The 20,264-nt window shown below is 40.6% G+C and overlaps 1 protein-coding gene across 1 annotated transcript in view; it reads left to right on the forward strand.

Moving 5' to 3' along the window:
- The first annotated feature begins 1,169 nt into the window (after positions 1–1,169).
- LOC118722332 (multiple epidermal growth factor-like domains protein 6) overlaps positions 1,170–20,264 on the forward strand; it is a 589,906-nt gene continuing 570,811 nt past the window's right edge. The window contains exon 1 of the mRNA XM_045583659.1: positions 1,170–1,603. Within this exon, the coding sequence (XP_045439615.1) occupies positions 1,173–1,603 (431 nt within the window). The 5' untranslated portion in view covers positions 1,170–1,172. The remainder of the gene's footprint in view (positions 1,604–20,264) is intronic.

Consider the following 20,264-nt stretch of genomic DNA (forward strand, 5'->3'; position numbering starts at 1 on the left):
GGGGGAGATTATTTCAGGGCTCCCAGGACTGAGAAAATCAGGTGGTATCCCTTTAAGTGCTATCTCACTGTGAAGGAGTCATTGGAGAGCCATTTTTGGTAAGTTTGGGAACCAAAGCAGAAAGTTTTCCCACCGCAGATCTATCCATTTTCTGCAGGGCTAAACGGAAGATATGGCTTCGGAGCCTGGGCTGTCCTTGTTGGAGGACACGATGCACCATAGATTTTTATTTTCATGGTCAGACTCCAGAGTTGTGTCGCCTTCCAGACAGCAGCTGGCTCTGGGTAGAGGCACAGCCGTGGGCCGGAGCTGCTGGCCACGAGGCTGGTGTTGGCTGTGCATCCCAGGCAGCCAGCCTGGCCAGCACTGCAGCCAGAGCTTCCCACCCAGAGCAGATGCTGCTCCCTTCTGGAAAGGCTATGGGGTCTCCCAACTGGTTGCTCCCTGGCTCCCTGGGGGAAGAGAAGCTGGTTTGAAGGGAAGGAAAGGAGGGAGTAGGTTTGTGAAGCGTTAAATCTCCCTTAAATCTCTGGTGCCTGAAGGGGATGAGGTGGTGGCCAACTAAAATGAAGGGAGATTATCCATCCCATTTTGAGTAAGGAGGGTTTTTGAATGAGCCCGGGATGTGTCCTGCAACTGTAGGGGTTTTTCTTGTTTTTTGGCCGGAGACTTGACTCAATCAACTGCCTTTTGGTTCCCACTTCAGACACCCGCCTCCCCCACCCCAGCCTGTGTTCTGATGGACTCTCTCTCTCGGGACTGGGGGGGCGCACAGAACCAGAGAGAATGAAAAGTCCGCCTCCTTTGGGTCTCCGAGGTGGTTGCCGCACAGCTGCTTTGGTTCGGAGCAGGTTGGTGGTGTAGGAGGGGGAAAAGCCATTGCTCCAGCGCCTCTTTGGTGGGGTCTGGGCAAGTGCGTGGGGTGGTGGGTGGGGAGGATGAGGAGGAGCAGGGTGAGGCGGGACCAGTGAGCAAAGCTCCTCATGTTGAGTCTCCAGCAGCATCTCCAGCTCCCAGCATCCATCCCCCTCCCGCTCCCGGGGGGCAGGCGGAGAGGAGGAGCTGGTGGGGACGCCCAGCAGCAGCTCCTGCAGCCTGGCCCCAGCTGGCAGCGGGGCTGTCTCTTTAAAGGCTCCGAGGAGCCGGGGCCAGAGGGCGGCGAACGCGTTTCCATGGCACCGAGGCCGCAGGGGCTGCGGGGTCGAGGGGGTCCGCAGGGTTTCCGTCACTCGCGGAGGAGCAGGGTCGTGGATCCCAGTGGCCTAAGCAGCGCCTCGGCTGCACCCTGGCCACCACTCCTCCTGCGCTCTCCGGAGCCCGGGATGCCTGGAGGGGCCCCGCTGCTGCCCAGCCCTCCGCCAGGAGACCCGCCTCGCCAGCCTGGCTCCGGAGCCCCGCGCACCAACTTCTGTCCCGCCAGCCCAACTTCTGCTGCGGGCTCGGACCGGCGGAGCCGGAGCGGCTCCCGGAGCTCCGCTGGGTGCCCGGAGCAGCTCCGCCCCGCGGGGATGCTGACCCCGCGGCTGTGGCTCTGGTGCTGGTGGTGCACCTGGGTGGCTGCCGGCTGGCCTCCGGGCAGCGCTCTGCAGCTCCGGCCAGACATGTAAGTAATAGGATCCTGCGCGTTCCGGGACTCTTAGGGAGAGCGGTGGTCCCCCCAGATGCCTCTGCCCCACCCCGGACCCCTGTGGACAGTAGGGCGGGATCCTTTCCCTCCCGGAGGGGTGGGAAATGGCAGAAGGCATCCCTTGGGGGTCTGTGGGCGACCCTGGGCAGAGAGCGCAGAAGCGGGGTCCCCAGCGCTTGGATAGTGGGGTTTAGGGGCGGGGGAGGCTGGGTGCTTTTCATCTGATTAATACTTTCTCAGCGCCTGAATGATTCCCATCCTCAGCACCCCCAGGTTTGGGAGTGTGGGTGTGTGCACATTGTGCGAGTGCCTGCGAGGATGGGTGTGTGTGTGCTTTTCAGTGAATTCGCTATTTGGAAGAGTAATTGACTAACAAGTCCCACTTTCTGAAAGGGTTTTGAATGAAATCATGTCGAACAGTGAGGTTTCTTGACATGTTCTTTCTAGAGTCCAGGAGTTGGAGTACTTGTGTCTTTCCTTTCTCTCTTTCTTTCTCTCTCTCTTTCTTTCTCTCTCTCTTTCTTTCTCTTTCTTTCTTTCTTTCTTTCTTTCTTTCTTTCTTTCTTTCTTTCTTTCTTTCTTTCTTTCTTTCTTTCTTTCTTTCTTTCTTTCTTTCTTTCTTTCTTTCTTCTTTCTTTCCTTCCTTCCTTCCTTCCTTCCTTCCTTCCTTCCTTCCTTCCTTCCTTCCTTCCTTCCTTCCTTCCTTCCTTCTCTCAATTTTATTTATTTATTTGTTTGTTTGTTTGTTTAGAGAAGTATCTTTGAGTCTGAAGGAGTGGATTGTTCCACAGGTTTGATGAGAAGTGAGCCAGGCTCATCTGCTGAAGTGAGGAGCTAGGGGAGGAGTATGTCAAGGATGAGTGCCTGGCCTCCTTAGAAGAGAAAGGAGGAGTGGGAAGATGGCAGAAAGGTATTCTCTGAGGATGGGGCATACTTTCATTTCCAGATTACAAGCAAAGGCAAGGACATACTAATTCTTGGTCACAGTAGCAAGCGTAGTCTGAAGCTCAGGGGAAGTCCAAGTCTTTCCCGATTGCCTGGTCGCCTTGGCTGGCTGAAGTTTGCACTGAGTTCTGTAGTATCCGGGGGATCATCCTTCAGTTGTCTGAGAGAAGCCAGAGCTGGTTCTGCTTTTCCTTTCTCTTCTGAGCAGTCATGGATAGACACCAGAGGATTTGGAACATTTAGCATCTTTGTTACCTTGCTATTTTGTTGCTTCATCTTTCATTTTCTGAAATGCTAACATTTTTATAACAGAAAAATGGTTTAGATAAGTACACAAAGCCATCTGTGATGTTCCCAGAACTTTATTTTTTTTTCTTGTAAGAAAAATAGTAAATTTTCATATTTCATCCTTCACCTTCAATTTGCTGCCTGGTGACTTCAAATGGCGCTAACTATAAATGTGGAGACACGGCCAGGGTGTTGGTGGCATCACAGAACTTCTTGCCTACATAGTTTGTAAATATATATTTGGCAGAAATGCAAAGAATTCCTGGGTAGGTGATTTCTCTTGCATTGATAAGATGTGTCTTGTTTATTTTTGAACGAGAAGGTTGATTTAGACTTTTCCTCTCCAGTTTATCTCAGAAAACACATTTACATTGGATAGCTTGTGCTTGCATAAGCCTTCATTTCTTAGAAACTGCTTCTTAACAAGCTTGTTGGCTAGCCTCGCTCTTACCTTTACAAGTGTCGCTATTAAAGTGGACTCTGGGTTGGCTTATGAGCCACAGATTCACCCCTGCACATGGGACCAAATTACCCTTCAGGAGGCCCTGGAAAATCACAGAAATATCACATCACTTTTTTTGCACTGCTGACCTGTTTTATCTCAGATTTCAATATTGATACTTCCGTTGAAAAGGCTGGGAGGATGACATTGCATTTTTTTTTTTTAAAGGACACAGCTACTGACAGCTCATTTATTTATCAGGTGAGATGAGATTGGATATTAAAACCAATATAAATTCTTGGGTGTTTAATAGAGATGCTCTTAATGTAGGAGTTATTGAGATGACTCTGATGACTCTTAGTGCTTTCTGAAATCTGGATGGGAAGGAATCCAATCAAATTTGTAGTTAGTCCTCCCTGGCATTAGAATTAATAGTTTCCTCAGCAGGGACTATGTTGGGTTTCTGCAGATGCCTTTGCAATTATTTCAGGCATGTGGAATACAACCATGGATAGCACTTGGCTTCTACACACCGCCTGTCTATTAAATTAGAATTTTTCCTGAGATTTTTATGTATCTCTGAGGTCCATTATCAGTGAGAGCAGGCTTCTAATAAGGTGAGGACCATGAATAGGAATGCATCAGCTTACGGTATAGACTGGCACTTACAAGTCATTAACACAGGTAAAGGTTCTCTGTAGCCAATCTTATACTTGAACAGATTTTTGATGCCAGGGTGACAAATGAAAAGAAGAGATGACTGTGTAGCTAAATCAAGGTCAGCCTAAATGGAATGCGTTGTATTTATGGTACATTCCTCCAGAGCAAGCTCATTTTTAAAGGAACTTTTATTAATGGATGCTCCAGCTCGAATGATAATTGATCTGTCTGATGACCTTGTCTTATTACATAGAGGAAACCTTGTGGAACTAAGGTTAGGCAAACTTACAAAATCACCATTCCTCAAAGAGTGCCTAAGGACCTACTACTTTGTTTTCCCGAAAATAAGACATCCTCCGAAAATAAGACCTACTTACAGGTTTCCTTCTGAGTGAAATATAAGGCATCCCCCGAAAATAAGTCCCCCCCCCCCAAGGCTAAACATGAGAGATTTGGTCCACTGATTCTGAAAGAAATGGAGTCACAAGAAATTCACAAGGAAATTCAGGAATTGGATTGTTATGATGATGTTCCAGAAGATGGTGACATAATTGTCATTGAATAAATGAGTAAATTCTTGATACTGTAGGATTCACAGTTTGTCTGGTTTGTGTTGACAACTACCGTACTACTGTACCATATATAGGTAATAAATTTCCTTTATTTTCATTTAACAATAGAAAAATAAGACATCCCCTGAAAATAAGACCTAGTGCATCTTTGGGAGCAAACATTAATATCACACTGTCTTTTTTTCGGGGAAACAGTTGGCATTGGAAATCATAGTTAATACTTAATTCGTTTGAATTCGTACTTAGATGCGAGGCAAATGTCTAGTCCCTTTACATGTATTATTTAATTTTATCTTGTAAAAAGCCCTGCGAGGTAGAGGTAGACACTATTATCATCTCCATGTATGATGACTAAAGAGACATAGTAAGGTTTAAGCTCACACTCCAGGAAGTCTTGTGACTTGGGTCCAGGTAGTTTGAATTTCAGTGCAGGAGTTCTTAACAAATGTGGTCCATTTCAGAATACCTGGGGTTTTAAAAAATCACTGACAGAGGTTTTCAAGGGCTGGTACCTGCTACGTATGAAGAAATCTATGGATTTTTTTTTAATGTTGTAAAAACTACAGGATTTTTTTGGCATTTGGTGCTGGGTATGGAAGGGGTTGGGATGCCAGTTGCCCTGCAGTAGGAAGATGGTTCCTCCTAAGAATTATCTGCTTTATCTCTTCCTCAGAGAGACTCTTCCTAAGAAATTACTCAGCTCTCTCATAGCTATAGGTGTTTAAGTATAAAAAGGATGAGCTAGGCTGAAACTGAGAATTGTGGACTGGGGAAAGATAACATTGGCATTATGCGTCGGAGTGTTGTAACTGGTAATGGCATTTTGATAAAGGGATATTGAAAGAGTTTACTTATGTTAATGGTACTCTGCAAATGTTTTCTAAAGGATTAAATAGAAGGAAATAAACTCTCCTCCAGATCTTTGAAAATGGAAAGGGAAAATGACTGGCTGCAACACACTCCATTAAAAATGTATTCTTTATAATGTTCTCTTGCAAACACTTGCATAATTATTGCATACACGTGATGGAAAGCAGTCAACATGAAAGTGTTGCACAGTCAGACATGCATAAATGCAGAGGCAGTAGCTTAAGTTTCTGGGACTTGAGACACTTGGATTTCTCTGATCATTGGGGGAAATTTTTAAAAGATATAGCCATTTTGTGACTCAGCAGTTTCCTATGCTGATTAGGACATCTCATATCCATTCCCTAATGCTGGTATCCAATACAGGAAGTTTGATATATAAGATAGCTCTAAGGAGACTGTTCATCCTTAGCCTTCTGTAGCTGATACAGAAACTTATGGTCAAGATGGTGGGCATTTTGTTTTTGAAGAATTGATAAACTGAGAAAGGCAAGAGGCTAAAATAAACCAGAATTATAAAAGGAAATTGAGAAAATTGTTTCTTGCACCACACACTATGTTGGGATTTAAATTTTTTTTTTTAACTTTGATTATCATAAAGCCTGAAATTAAGCCAGGTAGAGATGTCTGGCTAATATTAGTACACTTTAAAATTACAAATAATTTAAGCATGGCCTATGATCTGTCACTTACTCATGGGTGTAAATTAGTTCAAAAGTATTTTTCTTTCCTGTGAGATCAGCCACATTAAATGAGCTTAAAGCGAATTAGAGAAGGCGATGTACATTCTCTATGGGCAAGGCATTATTTGCAGCAGTTTGTGTTTATTAATACCTTTAATCATAACAACAGTCATAATTATAGTCTCTAGTTTTCAGAAGAGGACACTGGGACAGAGAGAGGCTAAGTAACTTGCCTTGAAGAAGCTTCATAGCTGAGAACTGATGGGGTGGGCTTGGAACCCATTCTATCTAACTCTGTGGTTCCTAACCTTTTTGTGGACATGCCCCACCTAAGCATCTCTAAAATCCTGATGCCCTCCTCCACCCCTTCTCCCCGCCGTGACATATAATTTTTATTAGTAAAAAAAGTGAACTCCTATTCGTGTGGAGGAAGCCTAAAAGGCCATTAACTTGGTCTAAACGAGCTTCCTAAGGTCATGGCATCCATGAAGAGAGAGGAAGAAACACACACACAAAAGGACAATTGAAGTACTGAGGAAGAAATCACTAAGAAATTGTTTAAAAAAAATAATATGACGTGATATGAAAAAATAGCAAATGAAGTTTTAAAACATAATATTAGAGAACAGAAATGCATAACTATGTCATGATTATACACACACACACACACACACACACACACACTAATCCGGCCACTCAGTGTGTATATATATTAGAGACCCAGTGAATAAATTTGTGCATGGTTGGTGTCAGGCCAGCCTAACCAGGGGGAGGGGACATGGGTGGTTGGCTGGCCTGCCTGCTGGTTGAACTCCTGGTCGAGGGGACAGTTTGCATATTAGCCTTTTATTATATAGGATTAGATAGGATATACACTGAGTGGCCAGATTAATATCTGTATAGAGATCATAATAATCTAGCCACTCAGTATATATATATTATAATATATAATACATGATTCATGATACATGATACATGATACATGATACATAGTACATAATACATAATACATAATATATAATATATAATATATAATATGCAACATATAATATATAATATATATGAGGCTCCTAAAACAAGAAATGCAAAAAATTAACTGTTAATAATTTATTATTAAATTGCCTCCCTGTGGGTTGTGTGCCTCATGATGGGAACCACTGATCCAATTCCAGAGCCCTGTTCCTAATCACTATTATCTGTGGTTTCTCTCTGTCCTTGACTTCTTCTTCCTAGATGTTGAAATTACCAGACTCCTGGTCTTTCTCTCAATCTGAGTCTTTTTACTTATATTCAGCAATAGTTGACACTCTCCTGTTGCCCTAATCCTCACCTTTGCAGTCAACATTAATCCATACTTTATTGATGAACTTGACATTGTATTATATGAACTTTTTCAGGCTCCATGTCCTTGGCTTCAGTATTTTTTCTGTGTCTTTACTTCTTCCTTCTGTATCTCATTGGAATAAATGTGCCACTCTTTTTTTAAGGTAATTTCTTCCTTGTATGTTCTAGATTCAATCTTTTTTTTTAATTTAATAAATCTTTATTGCTCAAATTATTACAATTGTTTCTCCTCCCCTCCCCATAGCTCCCTTCCACCTGGCTCCCACCTCACCCTGTGTTCTTAACCCCACCCTCCATTGTCCTCATCCATAAGTGTATGATTTTAGTCCAATCTCTTCCCGCACCCCCCACATCCCTTTCCCCCTGATAATTATCAGTCCACTTCCTTACTTTGTCCCTGATTCTATTATATTCACCAGTTTATTCTGTTCCTCATATTTTTAATTCATTTGATTTTTAGATTCACTTGTTGATATATATGTATTTGTTGATCATAATTTTTATCTTTACTTTTTTTTCTTCTTCCTCTTCTTAAAGAATACCTTTCAGCATTTCATATAATACTGGTTTGGTGGTGATGAACTCCTTTAGCTTTGTCTTCTCTGTGAAGCTTTTTATCTGCCCTTCAATTCTGAATAACTTTGCTGGGTAGAGTAATCTTGATTGTAGGTTCTTGCTATTCATTGCTTTGAATATTTCTTGCCACTCCCGTCTGGCCTGCATAGTTTCTGTTGAAAAATCAGCTGATAATCGTATGGGTGCTCCCTTATAGGTAACCAACTGCTTTTCTCTTGCTGCTTGTAAGATTCTTTCTTTGTCTTTTGCCCTTGGCATTTTAATTATGATGTGTCTTGATGTGGTCCTCTTTGGATTCCTTTGTTTGGGGTTCTGTGCGCTTCCTGGACTTGTAAGTCTATTTCTTTCACTAGGTGGGGGAAGTTTTCTGACATTATTTCTTCAAATAGGTTTTCAGTGTCTTGCTCTCTCTCTTTTCTGGCACCCCCATAATTGTGATGTTGGTACATCTGAAGTTGTCCCAGAGGCTACTTACATTATCTTCAACTTTCTGGATTCTCTTCTCTTCTTGCTTCTCCAAAGGAGTGTTCTTTGCCTCTTTGTATTCCAAATCTTTGATTTGATTCTTGTGTTCCTCTAGTCTGCTGTTGGGTCTTTGTATAATATTTTTTATTTCAGTCAGTGTATTTTTAATTTCTAGTTAGTCTTTTGTCATATTCTCAAGAGTCTCATTAAATTTATCAGCCTTTTCTAGGAAATTTTTGAAAAACCTTATAACTGTGGTTTTGAACTCTATATCCAGTCTTTTGTTCTCCTCCATTTCTTTTGTTTGGGATCTGTTTCCTTGTCTCAGAATTTTCGCTGCTTCCCGGAGTTGGCAGAGTATCTTTGTGTGCTGGATGTCCTATATGGTTCAATGGGTCAGCCTCCCAGTTACCTGAGGTAGACACTCTTGGTGCTCCCTTTTGTGGACTGCATGTACAGCCTTGTTGTAGTTAAGTCTTGATTGTTGTTAGTATCACTGGCAGGAATTGACCTCCAGGCCAATTGGATGTGAGTATCAGCTGTGTCTACACCAGGATACCTTCTGTATTGGAAACAGTCTTATAGGATCAGACTTGTAAAATTGCAAACGCCTCTGAGCTCAGTTTTGATGGTGCGGAGTCTCAGAGCTGAGTTGACAGTTTTGGCTTCCTGTCAGTCCTGCCCTTGTGCACGAGCCTCAGCCCTCTGCCTTCTACAGATCCCCTGAGTTTCTGCCTGACAGTCAAGATTCCCCTTGTAAGAGCATGGGTGCCCCAGGGGCTCGCCCAGAACTGGGTTTCAGTGCTTAGTGCAGTCAGAACTGGGATTCAGTGCAGTTAGAAGCTTCCAACTCCTTCCATTATGGAGAGGCTGTGGTGACTTCCAAGGTCAGACCTCTCTGTGCACACTTACTCGCGCAACTCTAGACCTTGCTTGCCTCAGTTTGTGGTTCCCTGGAGTCTCCCAATCTCTGAGTTTCCAGTTGCCTTTCTTTACAGTCCAGACTCCACTCATATGAGCCTGGTCCATTGGGTTTTGGCTGGTGCTGGGGTTCAGTGCAATTGGAGGCTTCCTTTCCCCTCCCACCAGCCAGGTACTTGGCAGCCCTTTCTCTGTGCATGAGCGTCTCCCTACTTCAGCGCTTTGGGGCTCCCCTGATCCATGAGCTTCTCTCCTTCTTTCTGGTTGTAGATTTACCACTCAGACAGCTTTCCTGTGGTTTTGGATGATGTCAGTTCTGTGTTTGAGTTGTTGTTTTGAGATTGTTGTGTGAAGTGGCAGTTTAGGTGCTTACCTAGTCCACCATCTTGGTTTTTTTCTTTTTTTTCTTTTTTTTCTTTTTCTGGATTCTATCTTTAAAATTTTTCTCTATCAGTATTTTTTTAAAAATTTTATTACCAACCATTTCTTTCTACTGTTTTATTTCTTTTACTAGAGGCCCAGTGCACAAAATTCATGCATGGGAGGGTCCCTCAGCCTGGCCTGCACCCTCTTGCAATCCAGGACCACTGGCTCCTAACTGCTCACCTGCATGTCAGCCTGATCACCCCTTAACTGCTCTCTCTTGCTGGCCTGATCATCCCGAACCACCTCTGCTGCAGCCCCTACCATTTTGGCTTTGTCTGGAAGGATGTCCAGTCTAATTAGCATATTATACTTTTATTAGTATAGATCCCCAGTGTATTCACATCTCTCTTTTTACATCTCTTACTCTTACATGTTTTAGTATGTCTGTGTCTATATTCAAATCTGGCTTGACCTAACTTCTTTTCTCTTTCACCCTGTTTTTCAAGAACAGCTCATTGATGTTGTTTTCTTTCTTATCACCAATCATTTAATCTTTTGCAGTATACCACCTCTGCTACAATTTCTTCTCAGAGGCTGATTTTTTTTTCCCCAGAACCTACCTTACTCTCATTTTCCTGTAGCATGCAATATCAGTGCCCATTTCTAATTTTTACTTTTCTCACTGTGCTTTTTCTTTGTACACTCAGCATCATCTAAAATTCTCATTCTCTAGTGGCCTCTATTCCTCTTCCCATCCTTTACACTTCACTTGTTTTTTCTGTCTTTTCTTTGGCTCTCATCACATGCTCTATTCTAATGAGACCCAGATCTGTACACTTAAGCCAATCTCTTCAGAGTTACAGACTTGTATTTTCAATTATAGGTTTATCATCTGTAGGGGTTTCAGACTCAAAATGCCCATACCACTGGTCGGCAAACTGTGGCTCTCAACCACATGCAGCTCCTGAGCCACGGTTTGTCACTTTGTTGAATAATGGGTTTGCCAACCACTGGGATAGGGGCTTAATCACAAACAACAACAACAGTCTGTAATTATTGGAATCGAGAGTCTAATTCAGTGGTTGGCAAACTTATTAGACAACAGAGCGGCAAACCGTAGTTTGCCGACCACTGCTATAGACCATCTATCATTTTCATTATGTCTCTATATTTTCTCCTTCTTAGGTACTTTGCTCATCTTTCCCTTTCTTCCTTTTTGAAATCTTATAGCTGTTACTTTTCTCCCAGTTTATTTTGTCATTAGGTAAGATGATTGTGAAAAGCTGTTTGTATATGACAATTGAATAACTATACATTATGATTTATATTCCTTTCACTTGCCAAATCACCAGCAATGAAATGCCTCCTAAATTAGTTCTCTTTCTTGTTGCCAACACTTAAGGCCAGCCATGCTATTTTTACTCCTAGACTATTACATTCATCTCCTGGCTGGATTTCTCTTTCATGTTCTCTCAGTCTTCTATTTATATACAGAATATATACATATATACAGAATATATATATGATTTAGTTTTCATCAAAGCAAAGACCTACTAACATAATTTTCTTAAAAACATTGATTACCTATGGAATAATTTCAAACATCAGAATTTTATTCTTAACTAGAACTTATTATGTACCTGGAACAATTTAAATCCTTTTTATATTTTAAATGATTGAATCCTAACAACAACCCATTAGACAGTTTAATATTAGTGTCTATATTTCATGATGTGGAAATTGAGATTCAGGGATGTTAAGGTTTTCTGGAATAATTGATATAAGAGTATGAAATTCAGGAGAGTTTCCATAGTTAATAATTGTAAAAGCTGGAACATGAACCCAGGCTGTTTGGCTCCAGAATCTATGCTCTTAAATGCTATATTGTATTCAAGATTTTATCTCTCTGCGTTATTCAATTTTGTAAACATTTATTGAGTACTTTGTTTTATCTTTCTTCTTTTTAGTCCTCACTGAGAATTTTTAAAAATTTATTTGAGAGAGAGTGAAAAAAGGTGGGGGGGGGGGCAGAGAGAGACATAATCATCAATCATTGATTGGTTGCCTTCCTTACACACCCCAACCGGGAATTGGAGCCACAATCTAGACATGTGCCCTGACCTGAAATCGAACACTCAGCCTTTCAGGTATATGGGATGATGCTCCAATCTACTGAGCCACCAAGCCAGGGCAAGCACTTTTTAAAATGTTTTCTTTAGTTCCCTTCTCCTTGTCAAGAACTATACAGTGTCAAAGATTTTTGTCTACCTATTAAGTAACAAGTTAGTTATTTAATACTAGGGGCCTGATGTACAAAATTCATGCACTGGGGAGGGGTCCTTCAGCCCAGCCTACCCCCTGTCACATACTGGGAGCCCTCAGGGGATATCCTACTGATGACCTACCTTTGCAGGAGATGACCAGGCTGATCAGGGGAAGGCACCAGCCCCATCACCCCACTGATGCAGCCACTGTTAGTCACCACAGCTGTCAAGGTATTTTTATCAACATGGACTCTAGTCCCTTCACCATGAAAAAATGACAACTTTCTTTAAGCATTTTCAAGATCTGTTTTTCATAGGATATGACATTTCTTTCTTTATTTTTCTTTTTATCCTCACTTGAGGATATGTTTCCATTGATTTTTTCCCCCCTTCCCTTCGATCCCAGGCTCAACCCCTTCCCAAGCCTAAAGCTTCCACCTGATGGCCAGCTGGGAGTGACCTGGGTGCCAAGGAGGTTTCTGAGACCCAGGTATGTATGCAAATTAACCACCATCTTTGTTAGGTTAATTTGCATACTCACTCTGGCTGTGAGTGTAGCAGAGATATGATCAATTTACATGTTTCTCTCTTATTAGGTAAGATGTGCCTGATTTTTGTCTTGTAACTTCCATTAAACAAATATTTATTCAGTGACAAGTACTTTGTTAGTTTTCAAGGATACAGAGAGGATAAGGTAATCCTCTGTTTTTTAGCTAACTCATAGATCTGGGGGATGGAGGAGAAGGAAAACCAATTAACAGAACAGAGCCTATCAAAAAGAGTTGGTCAAGATAGAAGGTGTAACCTAGCAGGAGGGAAGAATTAATTCAGGGCCTCAGTATAAGTTCTCAAGACTTTGTTTTTAAATTAATTTTTTTCAGTAGAGATTAGATGGGTGGTAAAGATGATGATGGTTGTGGTTGTGTTTCCAGTGGGTGAGAAGAGCATGTGCAAACAGAAAAGGCAAGATCTGCCCTTTAGTAATACCATAAATATTTTTTAAATTCGTTTTTATTGATTTCAGAGAGGAGGGGAGAGAGAGAGAAACATCAGTGATGAAAGAGAATCATCAATTGGCTGCCTCCTGCACACCCCATCCTGGGGTTTGAACCCGCAACCTGGGCATATGCCCTGGATGATAATCGAACCGTGACCTCTTGGTTTATAGGTTGACATTTAACCACTGATCCCTGCTGGCTGGGCCCATAAATCATTTTCTTTACTTAAAAAAATTATTGTTTAAAGAATTACATATAGTATTACATATGTCTTTTTCCCCAGTTGACCTCTCCCTGGCCAACCCCACTCCCCAGCACATGCCCTCAACCCCCTAGTGTCTGTGTCCATTGATTATGCTTATATGCATGCATATGTGGGCTTTGGTTGATCTCTCACTTCCCCTACCCCCACCCTTCCCTGCCTTTTCTCTGAAGTTTGACGGTCTATTTGATTCTTCTCAGTCTCTGGATCCATTTTAGTTATATTGTTCATTATATTACATAAATGAGTGAGATCATGTGGTATTTATCTTACTTTGACTGGCTTATTTTGTTTAGCATAATACTATCCATGTCCATCCATGCTATCATGAATGGTAAGAGTTCTTTTTTTAGGGCAGCATAGTATTCCATTGTATAGATGTACCACAATTTTTTAATCCATTCATCTGCTGATGAGTATTTGGGCTGTTTCCAAATCTTAGCTATTGAAGATTGTGTTGCTATAAACATAGGAGTGCATATATTCTTTCTGATTACTGTTTCTGATTTCTTGGGATATATTCCTAGAAGTGGGATTACTGAGTCAAATGGGAGTCCCATTTTTAATATTTTTGAGGAAGCTCCATATTGCTTTCAACACTGACTGCACCAGTTTGCATGCCCACCAACAAGCAGTGCATGAGGGTTCCTTTTTTCCCACATCCTTGTCAGCACTTGTCATTTGTTGATTTGCTGCTGTTAGTCATTCTGACAGGTGTGAGATGGTATCTTATTGTCATTTTTATTTAAATCTCTTGGATGACTAGTGACTTTGGTCATGCTTTCATGTCTCTTAGCCTTCTGTATGTCCACTTTCCAAAATGTCTATTAAAGTCCTTTGATAATTTTTGATCAGATTATTTATATTCCTTTAATATAAATTTTGGAGATTAGACTCTTATTGGATATAACAATTATGTTTTCCCATGCAGTGGACTCTCTTGTTGTTATGTTGATAGTTACTTTTGCTGTTTTATTTTTATTTTGATATAGTCTCATTTATTTTCTCCTTAGTTTCCATTGTGCTAGGAGCAGTATTGGTAAAGATATTGTTAAGGAAATATGTTTGATATTTTGCTGCCTATAGATTCTTCTAAGATTTTTATGGTTTCCCATCTTACTTTTAAGTCCTTTATCCATTTAGAGTTTATTTTTGTGTATAGTGTAAGGTGATGATCTAGTTTCTTTCTTTTCTTTTTTTTTTTTTTTGTCTGTATCTGTTCAATTTTCCCAACACTATTTATTAAAGGGACTGTTTTGACTACATTGCATGCTCTTGCCTCCTTTCTCAAATATTAATTGAGCATAATGTCTTTTGATGACTTCTGGGTTCTCTGTTCTGTTCCATTGGTCTATATGTATGTTCTTGTGCTAGTCTTAGGTAGTTCTGAGAACAGTGGCTTTAGAATATAGTTTTATATCTGGTATTGTGATCCTTCCAACTTTGTTCTTCTTTCTTAAGATTGCTGTGGCTATTCTGTGTCTTTTGTTATTCTATATGAATTTCTGGAGAGTTTGTCCTAGGTTTATGAAATATGCCTTTTGTATTTTAATGGGGGATAATATTAAATCTGTAGATTGCTTTGGGTAGTATGGACATTTTAATGATGTTGATTCTACCAATCCATGAACACAGTATATTCTTCCATTTGTTGATGTTTTCCTTATCTCTTTTTTTCAATGTCCTGTAGTTTTTTGAGAACAGGTCTTATCCTTAGTTAAGTTTATTTCTAGCTAACTTAATTTTTTCATTGGAATGGTAAATGGGATTTTTGTTTGTTTGTTTGTTTCTCTTTCTATGAGTTCATTATTGGTGTATAAAAAGCCATAGATTTCTGGGTGTTAATTTTGTATTCTGCTACATTGTTGAATTCATTTATTAAATCTAGTAGTTTTTTGATGGAGTCTTTTGAGTTTTCTATATACTATAACATGTCATCTGCAAACAATGACAATTTTACTTATTATTTTCCAATTTGGATGCCTTTTATTTATTCTTGTCTAATCACTATGGCTAGTACTTCCAGTACTATGTCAAATAGGAGTGGTGAGGGTTGGCATCACTGTCTTGTTCATGTTTTCAGGGAAAAATGTTTTAGTTTTGCCCATTGAGTGTGCATTTGCCCATTGGCTGTAGGTTTATCATATTAAGGGTTTTATTATGTTGAGTTCTGATCCCTTTATTCCTACTTTTATGAGAGTCTTTATCAAGAATGTGTTTTTGAATTTTGTCAAATGCTTTTTTTTGCATTAATTGATATGATTATGTGATTTTTATCTATCAATTTATTTATGTGATGTGTCACATTTATTGATTTGCAGATGTACCATCCTTGTATCTTAGGAATGATCCCACTTGGTCATGGAGTATGATCTTTCTAATATAATGCTGGATCCAATTTGCTAGAATTTTGTAAAGGATTTTAACATCTATGTTCATCAGACATATTGCCCTGCAATTCTCTTTCTTTGTAGTATCTTTATGTTTCTTTGATTAGGGTAATCCTGGCTTCATAGAAAGAGCTTGTAAGTATTCCTTCCTCTTGGACTTTTTGGAATAGTTTGAAGGGGATAGGTTTTAGTTCTTCGTTGAATGTTTGATAAAACTTCCCTGTGAAGCCATCTGGCCCAAGGCTTTTGTTTGCTGGAAGTTTTTTGATTACTGCTTCAATTTCCTCCATAGTTATCATCCTATTCAGATTTTTTTATTCTTCCTTATTGAAAGGTTGTATTTTTTTTAGGAACATGTCCATTTATTCTAGGTTAACCAGTTTGTTGGAATAGAGTTGTTCATAGTAATTTTTACAATCCTGTGTATTTTTGTGGGGTCTGTTGTTATTTTGGCTCTTTCATTTCTCATTTTTTAAATTCAGGTCCTCTTTTTTGCTTCTTGGTAAGCCTAGCTAGAGGTTCATCAATCTTGTTTATCCTTTCAAAGAACTAGCTTGGTTTTATTGAACTTTTGTATGTGTTTATTTATATTTTTGGGGGGATCTCTATATCATTTATTTCCTTTTGATCTTTATTATTTCCTTCCTTCTGTGAAGTTTGGGCTTTTCTTGTTGCTCTCTTTCTAATTCTTTAAGATGTAGAGTTAGATAATTTATTACCACCTTTTCTTGTTTTTTTTGAGGTAGGCGGTAATGCTATGCAGTTCCCTCTCAGGATTGCTTTTACTGTATCCTATAGATTTTGGATTGCTGTGTTTTAACTGACATTTGTTTCCAGGATGGTTATTTATTTATTTATTTATTTATTTATTTATTTATTGATGTCTTTGGTAACATAATAATCTATAATAATAAAAAGGTGATTTGTTAATTAGACTGGACATCCTTCCAAGAGTCATTCTAGGGATAGAGTAAAGCTGTCCGGGTCCTGGGTTCTGGGTGCCTGCCAGTGGAGCCAGAAAAACATTGCACAGATTCCAGGTGCCTGTTGGAGGGGCCAGAGGACAGCTCAGGTCCCAGGTGCCAGAGGGAAGTCAGTGCTGGCAGCCGGGGAAAAATGCACTATTCTTGAACAGATTTTCATGCATTGGGTTGCTAGTTGTTTATTAACATGCTATTTAGCCTTCAAGTGTTTGAATTTTTGTAGTTCATTTCTAATATTATGCCATTGTGATCTGAAAAAGTGCTTGATATGATTTCAGTCTTCTTGAATTTGAAGAGACTTTGTCTGTGACCCAATATATGGTCTATTTTTGAAAATGTCTCATGTGCATTTGAGAAGAATGTATATTCTGTAGTTTGGGGTGAAATGTTCTGAATATATCAATTAAGTCTATCTGATTTAGTGAGTCATTTAGGATTGCTGTTTTTTTGCTGAATTTTTAACTAGAGGATTTATCCAGTGTTGTCAGGGGTATTAAAGATCCCTACTATGATTGTATGGCTATCGATCTCTCCCTTGATATCTTCCAGAAATGCTTTATGTATTTGGGTGCTCCTGTATTGTGTGCATATATATTTATCAGTTATATCCTCTTGTTGTATGGATCCCTCTAGTATTATGAAGTGGCCTTCCTTATCTTATTATGGCCTTCACTTTGAGGTCTATTGTGTCAGATAAAAGTATTGCTACTCCAGCTCTTTTTTTTTTTTTTTTTTTTCATTTCCATTTGCCTGAAAAATATATTTTTATCCCTTCTTTTTCAGTCTTGTGAGTCCCTTGTTCTAGGGAGGGTCTCTTATAGACAGACTATATATATATACGCATCATGTTTTCTTTTCCATTCAGCCACTCTATGTATTGTTTGGAGCATTTAGTCAATTTAAGTTTAAGGTTATTATTGACTAAAGGCTCAGTGCATGAAATTTGTGCACTCGGGTGAGGGTCACTCAGCCCAGCCTGTGTCCTCGTGTAGTCTGGGAACTCTTGGGGATGTCTGACTGCTGACTGAGGGCTTAAGCTGTCAGTAAGACATCCTTGGCACTGCTGCAGAGGTGGGAGAGGATCCCGCTACTGCCACTATGCTCACCAGCCATGAGCCCAGCTTCTGGCTGAACAGTGCTCCCCTTGTGGGAGTGCACTGACCACCAGGGGTCAGCTCCTTCATTGGTCATCTACCCCCTGGTGGTCAGTGCGTGTCATAGTGACTGGTTATTCTGCTGTTTGGTTGATTTGCATATTAGCCTTTATTATATAGGATAGGTACTTGTTTGTAGGCACTTTTGTCCTTTATGCCTATGTTTCTTTTTCCCTTTCTATTTCTTTTTTTTATAACAGTCCCTTTAGCATTTCTTACATTGCTGGCTTTGTAGTGATACACTTCCTTACACTTTATTTGCCTGTGAAGATCCACATATCCCCTTCAATTTTGAATGATAACTTTGCTTGATAGAGTATTCTTGGTACTCAGTCCCTTTTTTATGCATCACTTTTTTATACTTCATTCCATTCCCTTCTGGCCTTATATGCTTCTGTTGAGAAATCATTTGATAATTTAATGTGAAATCCTTTGTAGTTTCTCTCTTGCAACCTTATTCTCTTTGTCATGAATGTATGCCATTGTAATTATGATGTGCCTTGGTGTAGGTCTTTGGGTTCTATCTTGTTTGGGACTCTCGGTGCTTGTGTGAGTTTTTCTTCCCCAAATCAAGAAAGTTTCCTGTCATTATTTCTTCAAATAGATTTTCTAATCCTTGATCCTCTTCTTGTCCTTCTGGTACCCTTATTATACATATGGGTCTTCCTTTAATGCTATTCCAAAGCTCCCTTAGGCTTTCCTCATGCTTTCTAATTTTTTTCTCCAATTCCGGTTGAGGTTGGGTGTATTTTCCTGCCCTGTCTTTTATCGCACTAATTTGGTCCTCTGCTTCTTCTAGTCAGTCTACTGTTAAAACCTTACATCAAATTTTTAAATATACCTCTATAATTTTTTTATTTCCTCTTGATTCACATTTAAGTTGATTTTTCTCATTTCCTCAGTTTATGAACTATGTGACCCTTACTCTGAATTCTTTTTCTGACATATTTCATGCCTCTGCTTCATTTAGTTTCTTTTCTTGTGATTCCTCCTTTTCTTTTCTTTGGGGGTTGTTTCTTTGTCTTCCCATTTTTGCTATCACTGGAGAGCTTAGGCACGGAGCATATGATGCCTGTAGCTGCAGTCGCAGGTCTGCGGGGGTGGGTGAGTGTCACACACTCTGAGACTCATAGGAGCCTGTGGCAAGTGGGGTGGAGGCTGGAGTCCCAGTGTCCATATGTCTGTAGCTGCAGTAGCAGGTCTTTGGCTGGAGTGGCTGTAGGGTACTAGGTGGTTTCTGAGGTCAGTCTGGGTAGAGATGAGCCTGGGCTCCTAGTCACAGTAGCTCTGCCCTTCAAGATGGTGTGGTTTCTGTACCAACACCAGCGGCCAAGGAGTGCTTGCAGCAGTATCAGGGGCTCCCCATCTAAGAGAGCCTGGTCCACCAGCCCCCAAAATCTTGCGGAATATAAACTGTCACACACACACACACACGCACACACACACACACACACACACATCCTCACATTTCCACACACTACCTTTCACTTCCTCACTCACGCTCTCTTTCTCACTGCTGTTTTGCCCCTGTCATCTTTTTCTCTAAGCATTTTCTTAATGGTATGTTTGGATGGAAGTTTATGAAAGGGGCCATAGTAGGGCAGCTCAGAGGGAATGTCTCAGGAAGGATCCTAGAACTTTGGATATTGCAGGGGACTAATGAGGAGACAGGAGGAAGTGAATGACTGAAAATGGGAATGGCTAAATCAGATTTGTGATTTGAGTGAAGAATGGGCTGGAGAGTGAAGAAACCAGAGTAAAGACTCAATTAGAAGATTCTTTTAGTAAGCGAAGGAGAAGTGGTTTGAATGTAAAAAATAAAGAAAGAGTGCTGAAATTAAAGGAAGGAACAGATTTGGAATTTTGATATTAAGAGGAGTTGATAAATGTGTGAAAGCCAGGAAGAGAAAATATTTGACGTGTCTCCTGGGTAATGGAGAAGGAGGAGCTTTGGGAAAGGAGAAGGTGAGCTTGGCAGTGACCACAGGGCACGCAGGGGTCCTCAAACTTTTTAAAGTGGGGGCCAGATCACGGTCCCTCAGAGAGCTGGAGGGCCGGACTATATGAACTACTAATTCCTACTATAACACCTCGACTGCGCTCACTGCCCAAAAAAACCTGGCTGGCCGGATCAGACTCCTCTGCGGGCCGCATGTGGCCCGCGGGCCGTAGTTTGAAGACGCCTGCACTAAGGCATCTGCGGGATTTGGTGGAATCCTTCTAGAGAAACTCCACATAAGGGTCTGAGGCCAGGAGATTGGTCTAGACTAGAGCTACATTTGGATGTTGAAGTGGCAGAAGACAAATGTATATAAAAGTGAGGAGGAAAAATTATTTAAGAAGAAGACCTGGGAAATTTTAATATATGAGAGGAGGGCAGATGAAAAAGTACTTAAAGATATTAGGAAACTAGCTGGGAAGAAGGAAAAATGGAGTGGCAATTGCTGTGGAAACCTC

This window comes from Pipistrellus kuhlii, unplaced genomic scaffold, assembly GCF_014108245.1.
Source record: "Pipistrellus kuhlii isolate mPipKuh1 unplaced genomic scaffold, mPipKuh1.p scaffold_m20_p_2, whole genome shotgun sequence".
Classification (NCBI taxonomy): Eukaryota; Metazoa; Chordata; class Mammalia; order Chiroptera; family Vespertilionidae; genus Pipistrellus; species Pipistrellus kuhlii.